Source organism: Aspergillus thermomutatus (genome assembly GCF_002237265.1).
Source record: "Aspergillus thermomutatus strain HMR AF 39 chromosome Unknown NODE_145, whole genome shotgun sequence".
NCBI lineage: Eukaryota > Fungi > Ascomycota > Eurotiomycetes > Eurotiales > Aspergillaceae > Aspergillus > Aspergillus thermomutatus.
The window spans coordinates 35,701-47,401 of record NW_020798194.1 but is presented as its reverse complement, the minus strand read 5'-3'; the positions used below and the strand labels follow the sequence as shown (position 1 = coordinate 47,401).

At 49.2% G+C, this 11,701-nt stretch overlaps 2 protein-coding genes across 2 annotated transcripts; one reads left to right on the top strand and one right to left on the bottom strand.

Moving 5' to 3' along the window:
• Positions 1 to 1,610: 1,610 nt before the first annotated feature.
• On the bottom strand, positions 1,611 to 5,544 carry CDV56_105120 (uncharacterized protein; the record flags this gene model as incomplete). Its single annotated transcript, XM_026758739.1, has 10 exons — positions 1,611 to 1,628; positions 1,687 to 1,973; positions 2,024 to 2,453; positions 2,522 to 2,562; positions 2,617 to 2,788; positions 3,490 to 4,103; positions 4,160 to 4,611; positions 4,677 to 5,158; positions 5,230 to 5,429; positions 5,496 to 5,544. The coding sequence occupies 10 exons, from the start codon at positions 5,542 to 5,544 to the stop codon at positions 1,611 to 1,613; spliced, it is 2,745 nt and encodes a 914-aa protein (XP_026613020.1).
• A 2,341-nt stretch (positions 5,545 to 7,885) lies between these two features.
• sha1 (putative calmodulin-binding protein Sha1) lies at positions 7,886 to 10,974 on the top strand (the record flags this gene model as incomplete). The annotated part of the gene is made up of 2 exons (XM_026758292.1): positions 7,886 to 10,538; positions 10,589 to 10,974. The coding sequence occupies 2 exons, from the start codon at positions 7,886 to 7,888 to the stop codon at positions 10,972 to 10,974; spliced, it is 3,039 nt and encodes a 1,012-aa protein (XP_026613019.1).
• Between the last annotated feature and the right edge of the window lie 727 nt (positions 10,975 to 11,701).

Genomic DNA, 11,701 nt, shown 5'->3' with positions numbered 1-11,701 from the left:
CGCCAGATTGGGGTAGCATGCGACAGACCTGGGACAGTTTCCATAACCACCAGGCTCTCGCCCCCAATTTACTCAGTCCCCATTGGTCAGAATAAACAAAACTGAAATTGAAAAAAGCTCCTCAACCCTCTAAATCTCATAGCATTCATACAGCTTGTTATTAAGATGAGAGAGAGAAGAGAAACAAAAAAGAAAGTGATGAGCTCCGATACGGGGAGTCGAACCCCGAGCTGCCGTGTGAAAGACGGCGATGTTAGCCGTTACACCATATCGGATGATGTTGGAAATTTACCACTTTTTAAACTATATAAAGCTAAAACATCACACCTGAGGGCTCCTGGCTCCAGCTGAGTGCTCGCTGCATACTATTTCTGACTGATATCAGGATAAATCTACCAACATGAGAAACGAGAAGCCAAATACGCACAGTCAATAGAGCATAAACAGTTCACATCCACCTTTCCTCGCTTGCTCGAACCTAGGTCTCCCACTTCAATCATGGGCTAGTTAGTAATCCAACGCTGCCTTCCCCACTCCGGCAGGCGGTGAGTCACCAAATCCCACGACCATAAAACCACCACAATAAATTTCCCGCTCTCTTTTCTCTCTTCTTTTCTCCCTCAAGCGCCATCCCAACCAATGCTGCGTTTCTTTGCTACACACGACGAGGTGCAAGCCTCGTCCCCTCGCGTGATCCTCGCGCATCACCGAGGGCCCCGCAAATGAGAAATTCGGAGGAATCTTCACCTTACCCAGTAACCCGCCCTCTGTGCCTACGGGGACAGGGGGCCGGTACTGCCCGTGAGGGCCTGGTGTGAAACACCTGCAACCGGCATCAGAAACATCGGGGCTGGGTCCTACGCTGTAGGACCTGGGTTTCCCCATGGGAGAGTCGTTGCGAAGATTGTGTGTTATGACACTTTAGTGCAATACGCAGCATGCGCCGTCCTTTCCGGCTGCGTTTGTGGCTGGATTGGAGGGGGTATCATTCGATTCCGATTATTCTGGTTGGGGTGGCGCTTCACCTCTCTTTTCTTCCAGGTCAGTTTGTACTTACTTTGTTTCCCCCTGTTAAATGTGGTTTGGTTGGTTTGGGACTGGAAAGGACTTGTTTTGCCCCTGCTAATGAGTTGGGGTTGGCCTCTGGGCTTGATAGGGTTGCTGTCATGTTGTGAGGGGGTAATTTGGATGCTGTTGATGCCCTGGGGGCTTGTGCTGGTGGCAAGGATGGAAATCTGGCCTGGTGGCGTGTTGTATATGGCCTACTGCGGAATGAGAATGTAATCTGGTCACTGCAATTCTTAATGACTTCGTAGTCACTGCACTAATAGTAGACGTGCTCAGGTAGCCTTGTGGCTACATCATGATTATACTATGAGGACCTCTTAAGATGTTTGCCAGTCTTTTGCTACATACTTCAATAATAGATAGCCCGACCCTCGAAGTGAATGATTGAACGTGATTTCCGTAGTTGTCCTGTCCGGCTAATGTTCATGGGATATTTTGAATATCAGGGAAATAGAAAGAAATGTTCGTTGCCACCGTTATGCTCCCCCTTCACGTCATAGTCACGCCTCATTTGCCTTTCCCGCCTCATTCGCCTCAACCTCTTACTCTTCGTCTCCGATCTATTCGGGGTGAAGTTAGCCTCAAGACATCTCAATAGACGGATAGAGAAGATCATACCTTAGGAGCGAGGTAGAATCTCAGGTGGCCACTTCCCAGGCCGTACTCAACAAGTAGAGGCACCTCCTGTGATAGGCAGAGAGTAACCTTGCTCGACAGTGATGTAGCCTTGCAGAAGTTGACGAGGTACTTAAGGGAGAATGTGAGAGCAACAGGCTCACTAAGGGCAATGGAAACGTTCTGCTCAGGCTTGTCGACGCTGGTGTGTTGACGGATGGTAACCGAGCCACTGCCGATGTCGCCCTGGCACGAGAACTTGACACCTTCCTTTGTAGCCTCAATGACAACTACCACAGGTCAGTAAGAAAATAGCCAATGACGGAATCCCATAACTCACCAGATTCAGAAAGCGCATTCAAATCTCTGCAGATCCGCTGGAATTCCGCCGACGGCATCTCCACCGTAGCGGCATACTCTGTCTCTGGGATGGCCAGGTGCTCTTGGTCAATGTCCATCAGCTTGATATCATACTCGCTTATTCGGTCGGTCTCGGCGCTCTCAAACATGAGGTTCACGGCATCAGGCGAGTCGTCCGCCTTGAGTGTGAGGATGTCTTCGTTCTGAGCGGCACGCAGAACCTTGGTCAAGGAGACCAGGTTGATACCAAGGGCAATGTTGCGGTCGCAGCGGTAAGGCGAGAAACCCTCGGCCTTGAGAAGCATCGAAACCAGAGCAACGTGAGAGTTGTCCATGGCCTGAAGGGCGATTCCCGAGTCATTGCAGTCAAAGTTGCAGTCCTGTACGAGATCTTTGATAGCGTCGACGACCTGGATAGAGCGTGAATCAGGTCAGTCATGAAGCCGAGAGGCAAACCTGGAATTGAGGGCTGACGTACGCGCTTGAGAAGGCTAGCTTGTTCTAGTCGTGCTTCCAACACTGAGCTGACGGTCAGAGGATATTCATTGAAACAATTGGACAAGAACTGCTTACTCTTGAATGTATGTGTCTGAACGTCTAAATCAATGGGTATAGATGAGATGATGTGAAATTGAAGTGAGGCGTCGATGACAATGACTCTGAAGACAAAATTGCCACTCGTTAGCTGTTGTAGTGCGATGAAATTGGAAAGATAGGGGACTTGCAGGTGAATGTAGGTGTGAAGCTAGAATGGTTCCGGTCAGAAGCTGGAGAGCGAGAGTGAGGTCTAAAGTGCTGTAAATTCGCGTTCGAGGTTTAGTGGGGAATCAGACGCGTTCACGAGTCGCGCGTCATTAACCTGGGTGGGCCTTAGGCTGATATGAACAATTGTGGTTAGACTCAATCCTAGCCTAAGGCAGCGGCATCGTTGCCTTGTCACTTGAGTTGGTCGTCTCCTCATGTTTCGAGATTAGTCTCAATTTATAATTATCTACAGCACAATCGTTATTATACATAGGAAATTACCCAGCGGGTGCCAATCTCGAAGACGCAATTGCCAAAGTCAAAGCCAAACAGATAGAAGCGTTCAAAGAGCGCAAGAACAATCGAAGACAAGCAGTTATGTATGCTGTACAATGGACACGGAAAAGCATCAATGTAGTGAAGGAACGTAAGAAGGAAGGAAAGCACAAAACACCAGTGACGCCAACCCGCTCTATTTGCAATGGGTATCAGCCTGCAGAGTTTGTTTGATCAATGCTCGCTCAGAGTCAGTGTAGAACATGGATGCTTGAGGATATTATATACTCGTTTGCGGTGGGAAAATATCCAGAAGGTGGCAAGTCGAGAAAGATGGACGGAGAAAGAATGATAGAACGATAGGTGTGAGAATTAGATACTCGTGACCCTCTTTGAAGCTGTCCCTCGAGGTCTTTGTTTGATGACCATCTCGAGCTCTTTCAGCATGTTGGTATTCGCGTCCGCTCGTTCGCGTGCAGCAGCCTGTTTCGCCCGGTCTTCCTTGACACGGGCAATGCGCTCTTCCCTGGTCAGAGACACCCTTTTATTGCGGGACGGAAGAACTATGGATTCGAATATCTCTTCATCATCGTCGATACTCTGGATGATGCTCGGGTCTCCCTTGATATCGCCATTCAAAGCCCGGAGCGCATCTGCTGGGCTTCCCTCTACCGCGGTGGCACCGCCAAGGCTGGGTGTCGGGGACAATGGCAGCTTCAACACACTCGGCGGGCGCGACATATGATCTACCGAGGATCGCTTGTCGATGCTGTTCATCAGAGCAGATTTGCCAGCCTCCCATTCTTGAAGAAGGCCACTGATGTCCGTTCCGATTGATTCGTATTGGGCAAGAAGAGTTGCTTCGAGTTCTTCGGTGTCAGTAGGCTCTGAAGTGGCAGTGGACAGCTCTCTAATCAGATGCATTTTCGCGTGAAGGGCGCGGATGCCCTGAGTCAGGGTATTGAGCTTTCGATATTGAGCGCGGAGATTCTCCCTATTAGGAGAGGCTGTGGGCAGAGGCGAAGGAGGAATTACGTCACCTTAAGAACAGAATTAGCGACGGATTGGTCAATATTCTACATCGAGGTAAACTCACGGTCATCTTCATCGAGAATGCTGGCCATCTTGCGGGTATTCACTCCTGTGACTTGAGCAAGATCTCGCATCTGCTCAATAGCCGTGCTCCATCTTACGATGTCGGATCCGCCACCGTCGGCACCCAGAGCTAGAAGACAGCAAAGGATGCTCTTTCTCACGGTGTATAGCCTTCCAAACAGGGTGCGAAGCGCGCGCAATGAGTATTGGTCCTCTGTTTCCCGTTCAGCCAAGGCAGTCTCGGCTTCGGTAAGCTCTTCTAGTGAGACATCGTAAATGTCGTGGTACTTGGCGAGATTGTCATTGTCTGTAAGTGGTTGCAATATACGCTGCGCCTGTAGGTAACGCTGCAACATTGAGTAAAAGCACTCGGACACGGTCCGACGCAGTCTCAGACATCGTCGTGTCTGCGCTTGATCCTCAAGTCTACTTACAGGGGGCAAGGGCGTGCTTCTGATACTGTGTTAGCATTCTCGGCCTTTATAGCACTTGTTCATGCAAGATCGAGTGCAGCTTACATGCGATAACCCCGTGAGACCAGCTCAACCTCCTGTATGAAAACGACCGATGCTGAAGCAGCGGAATCGAATGACTGCGCATTGCTTATAAATACCACAGCCGCATCGACAGCCTGGTGCCGCAGGTACTTGAGCCACTGACGTCTGGCAAAAGCGTAGAACAGAACCCCAAGAACTGGGACAAGGACCAGAAGCACGCCGACTTTCCGAGGATTAAATCCGGACCCTGTTCGGGATCGACTCCAGTGTAACAGCCAGGCGATTGAGAAGGACGTTGATGCTGTGACAACGGCGCCCTGCACGCCAAAAGTTGTGGAAAGCGATGGAAGGTCAACGGGGTTTGAGCTGGATAGTACGTCTGCGGCTGACGTATACGAGGGTGCACTGTGTTCATTCAACAACTGCGATGCGACGATAACGTATCCAAACTGCTCCAGGAATCTTTCATTGTCGCTTCGTCCGACGCGCGAGTTCAGGGCAGCCTATTCAAAAGGAAAGTTGTCAGCCAGAGTTCCTGCCGCAGCTGATCGGGCAACATAGTCGGAATACATACTGCACAGGCATCGTAGAGTTTACCCAGAACCGCCCTCTGGCGCGAGGATTTCAGTTCCAGGGGTTTGGGTAGCTTGTTCCGGATGCGCTCTTGGAATTTTGAAGTGCCCCGCGGAGCAAAATCCGATGCAGTTGAGTTGAAGGGATCATCCGCGTTTTTAGTTTCCTGGACCGGCCAGTCTGGATCGTGTTCACCTTCCCCTGAATGGCCAACGATATCATCATTTAGTAACCCGAACCTATGCATGACTCTCCTAGGAGACATACCTCTCAAATATTCCGCCAACGGCGAATTCTCATAAACCAGGGCTTCCATGACTCGCAATCATCCCGGGATGTACGTTGGTAGAGCGAGAGGGGATCGAGGCGGGACGAGGCGGATAGTAAGATGGTAGGCGAAGGAGCGGCGGATTTGGAGGCAATATCAACTCAACAAATGCTAAATAAAAGTAGAAACAGGTGAAAGAAGAATAACCGAAATTATTCATCGGCCATCTTCGCAGCGATCTAACAGCGAGGTGTGCTTATGCGTATTCCGTTGGCGGCGAGTGGAGGAGTAGGCAGGAAGTAAGGAAGCACGCGACTTTTATTCAGACAATCACTGCGGAGGAGACCAACTAGCGCATCACATGAATTGTTTGTAAAATCGAGTGAAAGAGTAGATAGGTAGTAATTCTGGAAATGACTGCCCTGGTCGATATGCAAGGTACAGGAGAGCAAGAGAGCAAGAAGAGAGGGCCACGTTGAAGATCAGCTGGGTTAGGTTCATGTGTCTGGGCCTCTGGGGATGGAGAGGTTTTGGGTCTCATCGAATCAGAGTTCTCATACCGCGAGGCCGTTTGGCTTTAACTTGTTAGTTCTCCGTAGCATAAGTGCTGACCCACTAGGGATATTCAGGGACGATAACTAGATAGATGCTGAGGCGCAGATGTATTTTGAATGAGATTTATTAACATTGTTGGAGAAGGAGGATGATCCAGCCCGTCTGATCATTACACTCATATGACAATGCTCAAGTGACGCCAGATCAGACCGAGGTTCCACTTTCCATCACTCTTACCCAGGCTGCAAATCTCCTTCAAATGTCAACCTCGGACTACGGCGGAAATCCTTGTAGGACTGCCAGCAGAAAGTCTGTCTTTAGTTTTTAGACCTTAGAAGATCGGACCCGCGGTTTCACAATCATATTAGACTCTTCCCATCATGATTATCGAAACGGATGATTGGCTACGTTCTGATGAACAATGACTGCTGCTGTTCGAATGAGACCATCATGGATGATTGAGTCTGTCGGTGCTAACCCACATTTATCCAGTTTGATCAAAGTGAGGAGTGGAAGAGTCCAGAGAGGGTCGAATACTCTCGATCATCGTGGCCTTTAGTTTCCAGTCTCAACGCGTTGTCATCGTGGGTGTTGTCCTATTTCGGTGGCCAAGTAGGTCTTCTGAAAAAGCGCCTACAATACCCCTGTCAGTAGCAGTGGACTACATCATCTTACCGTCACTGGATAACATGATGGTGGATGAAAACCTTTGGCAAAAGATGCCGGTGTATGGTTCGAAAAGATCCTAGCTTCATCTGATGACCAGATACAGATACATTGACGCCAGGCCGCGTTGTGCCATAGTGCCTACGGGATGTTTACTACGCGTACTCGGCTTTCTAGACTTGATGCTCATATGAGCACGCAGTACCGGTTTCAAAGTGGGAGGGCCTGCTTCGTATATGCTTAGAGATGGTATGCTTCAAGAAGGTCAGGAAAATGTCGCACTTTGTTTCTCAAATATCGAAGTTGGCCTCCCATGCCTTCCCCTCCCCTCGAGGGACGGCTGTATAGGGTATCTTCGGGAAAGCCAACTGTCTCGAGATGCTGGTCCTAAGCGAGCAGTAACCCTGTCATTGCAAGCGTACTTGTCGGCCAGAAACTTTGATCCAGCAAGCCTACGGCTTTGTGGACACGCATGGCGGCTAGCGATATCGCTGACAAGCTTTGATCACACCCTTCTTAGGAAGCCTAAGAGTATCCGACCTCTAACATCTGATTCGTACAGAAATCAGAGCATTCAAGGTCGGTCGTTCTTGCACAGTCAAGTTCTCTCTCATATTCGCTGATCCATTCATGGTCATGGGAGAACGGCTCGGAGTAGAGCTAGTTCGTCATGACAAGCATTCACGTATGGAAATTGATGAGATTCTATCTATATGACGAAGTACTTGAATATCCACAACCGACCTCTAACAAAAGAAAACTGGTGTTGAGTGGAAGAGTGGAAGTTAACGATGCATCAGAACTCGGGTACAATATGTTACCTGGGCAACCCTTTCCCGTCAACAGTACAGGCCTCGCGTTCCATACATTATTTCGTTCCATGAAACTACATCTCGACCATGTCTCTTTAGCTCCATTCCTTATGACCAGCAATTTGTTCTTGAAGTCTTGAATTATTGAGTGTCTCTTATCGTGTCTTTTGGTTTTTCTTGATATTATCTTTCCCACCAAGTTAGACGCCTCCTTGTTCCACTTCACAACCCGCCTCGATTAAGTACAATAGCCTGCGAAGTGTCAAGTGTACTAGGACTGATAAACTTCCTTAGATTGGATACAAACTACATTTTTTAAGGCTTTTTGATGTGATAATTTCAAAGCAACAACCATCATGTCGGGTCTATTACAGGAAGTTGGAACTCCTTGCCCGGTAAAGTCACGGAATTCGAGAAACAGTGATACAAGTCATACATTTGATAGCTTGTGGGAAGGGAGCTTGGGATGTGGCGATGACACTGCCAGCCTCGACTTCACCTCTGCGATCAAAAACAATACCTTAATTGGAGTCAAGCCCAGACGAAGGACGAAGACAGGAACATCGTTTGCAATCCACGATGAGAACGAAGAGAGATCTACACACGCAGCCCCAAAGCGAAAAAGAGAGAGCACAATCACAGCTACAGTTTCAGGCCGCAAATCCTCATTGCTCGCCCAACCAGCCCATAGATTCCGCCCGAAAGTCAGCTTCGCGTCGAGTCCGTCATCCAAACCACAGCGCCAGGAAGCAGAAGTCAAGCACCAAAGACAGAACATAGATGCCGACGCAGAGACAAACAGGTCGCTCCTAATGCGGATCAATGGCGGAGAAGACGAAGATCAACATGAAGATAGACTAAAGCGAGATGTGCGCCGCAATACGGTCTTCATTCCCCCAGACGATACCACGGTTGCCAGCGTGTTTATGAGTATCTTCAGTCCGCTCAAGTCGGACAGCCTCAGTCATTATGTTCCAGAGGATACGGAGATTAACAGCTTGGAGTCACAAATTGCGCGAAAACGGCAAGCGAAGAGAACAATGGCCTCGTCTCGAAAGGCTCCGCTACAACCAAGTGTTGAAGTCGCTCAAGGAAGCGCCATAAACATCGATATCGCTGGCAAGAATACTGGGAAGGAGAATATACCTCCAGGGGCAATGCTCTTCAATTCCAAGGACAAAGGTCTCTGGGATTCGAATACAAAAGACAAATTCAACTCAAAATCGACCAGAGCCCTATCAGACAAAGCTCGTCCTTTTGCAGGCCCTATGACGAAGCCACTGGCGAATGTGTCCACCAGTCAAGAGCCAAGAAGATCCGTGCTCGGTGAGAAACGGCATAATGCTAGGGCATCCGTAAACAGCATCGGCAGCAAAATGGACGGTATCGTCAGAAGCAGGTCGAGACTTGAAGGCGCCGTTCTGTCCGCTTCCAGGAGCACAACCCTTCCCAATGCGCTCAAACAGTCCAAGGCATACAAAAGTAACGCCCCGCTAATGAAGAAAGAGACAACGGTGAAGGACTTTGCACTCATATCCGACGACATCGCCAACCCAGCGATGTATGAAGACGATTGGCTTACGCATCAAGAGATAGTGATCACTCAGTTAGTCAACCGGTTATTCGATCAAATGGACGGTCACATGAAATATGATGACCCCGCAGCGCTCAGACATGAGCTTCTTCAACTGTATCAAAGCGGACCTTTTGTCGAACTCCATAAGCGACTTCAAGCGTCATTGTCGTATGGCTCTCTCAGTATGCCAAGAGATGCTCTCACACAAACCAGGCGTCTGAGACATGACTTGGGTATGAAGCGAAAGTTTTTGGATATTTGGTTGGAAACGTACGACCTTCGAGCACTAAGAGCAGCTACCGAGACGGTTACTGGAAGAAGAGTTGTCAATGAGTCCCTCGATGGAGAACTCCATCATTCCTTGGTAGAAACGACCGCAGACAAGGAAAGAATACTCAGACGGAAACTGGAACGATTCTTGGATGTCTTCTTGGTGCAAAATAAGGATATGGATCGTGATGCGCAGGATCCTAGCCACGGAGGCTCAGATATGGTGTCCCAAGCATATCGCCGCACGGTCCTTCGGAGTATCATGATAGTTATCCTTTTGGACAAGGCGAGATTGTGTTCAGGAACAATGCTTCCATGTCGCCTTTTTAGGTCCTCCTCATCTTTCAAGTCCTCCGCTGCGGTTATGCAAGCACTGGCCCGTCTTCTACTGCCCACATCGGGTGACATTTTGAAATCACTCAACCATTTGGACTGTCACCTGTCATATGAACAGCACCGACTGCAGGAGTACGAGTATCAAATGAGTAATCTTGCGGTTGACCTCAGGGATGGTGTGAGACTGACTAGGATCGTGGAATTACTCCTTTACCCATCAGCAGCGGCCGTGGGGGAATCGGTATTGCTGCTGGAAAATGATCAATGGCCGCTATCGAGACGTTTAAAATTCCCCTGCTCGAGCCGCACAGTGAAGAAGTTCAATGTGCAGATTGCTTTGGATGCCTTAAAGTTGACATCGGGTGCTGCTCCGCTTGTTCGTGATGTGCATGCCGAAGACATAGTGAATGGGCACCGCGAGAAGACAATTGCCTTGCTATGGGGGCTGGTCAGTAGATGGGGTCTTTCGGAGCTCATCGACTGGGATGATGTGCGGAATGAGATTGACAGACTGAGACAGAAAGCTACATCTCAGCTCGGATACGAACCGGTCAACAATGCAAATTCGTTCAAGAAGAGTCCTAATGAAGAAATGGAAGACGACGACGAAGCTATTCTATTGCTCAAGGAATGGGCAACTATCTTGGCGCATCTGAGTGGCCTCCGTTTGGAGAATCTCAGCACAAGCTTTGCAGATGGAAAGATCTACGAGGGTATAGTGAACGAATACGAAGAATATATCCTGGGCAATGCCGCATCAACTCCTGGCCGGAAGGCATCTTCATTGGCAGCCCGTCTCCGAGCACTCGGCTGCAGTTCTCAGTTCGGTGAGTTCATCTCTAGACTGTAGCCCAGGGCAACGGCTAACCGATGATAGCGAACCTCGTTTCTCCCAGCAATTCCCGCAAGGCACACATGTTCAACAGCAGTTTCACAGTTGGAGCGCTCGCCTTCCTCTGCTCCCGTCTACTTTCGTCAACCAAACAAGCTCGAGCTGCTATAGTGCTCCAACGTGCATGGCGACGCGTCCTCGCTCACCGAGAAGCTCACCGAAGAACTGTAGCGAGGAGCCTGGCGATGCAATGCGCAGCGGTAGTGCAGACAAGGGATCGGCTGCTTTGGGCCAAGGCGATTATCCTGCGATGGTGGAGGAGAATGAAAGGGCAAAGGCAGCGACGTAACAAGATGGGCAGTCGATTAGAGAAGCGTCTCCAGGCAGCGACACGGGTCCCTCAGCGTGGCCATGGGAGGACGCGTGTCTAGCAACTGCAGGGGAGCAGAGGCCTCAAATTCATTTCTGCTATTGGGGGTTTTGGTATCTTTAGGGGGCACAATATCTGTTCCGTTGCATATGCGTTGGGCGTCTGTCGATCTGGCATTGGCAGATGACTTCCTTGGAGTTTGTCTATATTATGTATGGGTTTTCTATGAAACGAGTACACTTGTTCCAGCGACCCTTTATGCAGCCACGATGATCCATGACTTGGTGCAAGAACATATCAACTCCCACAAATAACCGACTCCAGCCTAAACCATGATGCCTAGCGAATGTATCCGACCCAAATACGTACCTACTTTGGAGATATATTTAGAACCCCAGCCCTGCGACGGTCGTATGATAACATACTGACGAGGCTGGCTGACCCAGGATAATAGTAGTATCGTTATTCGTTTGAGTGCATGGCTGGGATCATCGCCACACTGTACCCGGTACCTATGATGTCATACCTGTCAATGCAACTCTCATCTGACAATAAGGCATTAACCAATCCGCTTTTCCCGATGAATACTGTTATGTGGGGGGTTACTAAGGTAGTAGATCAGTGAGTGCCTGGTTATCTTCGTCTTACCTTTGATTGCTGGAAGATTTGTTAAGTATGCCGTAAAATGGGTCGTTCGGACGGAATGCAAATATATTGTCGTAGTTGGTGTATCATAGATCCATGGCCGTGTGTTTCCGACAATTGACAATTGGCAATTGGCAATTGAG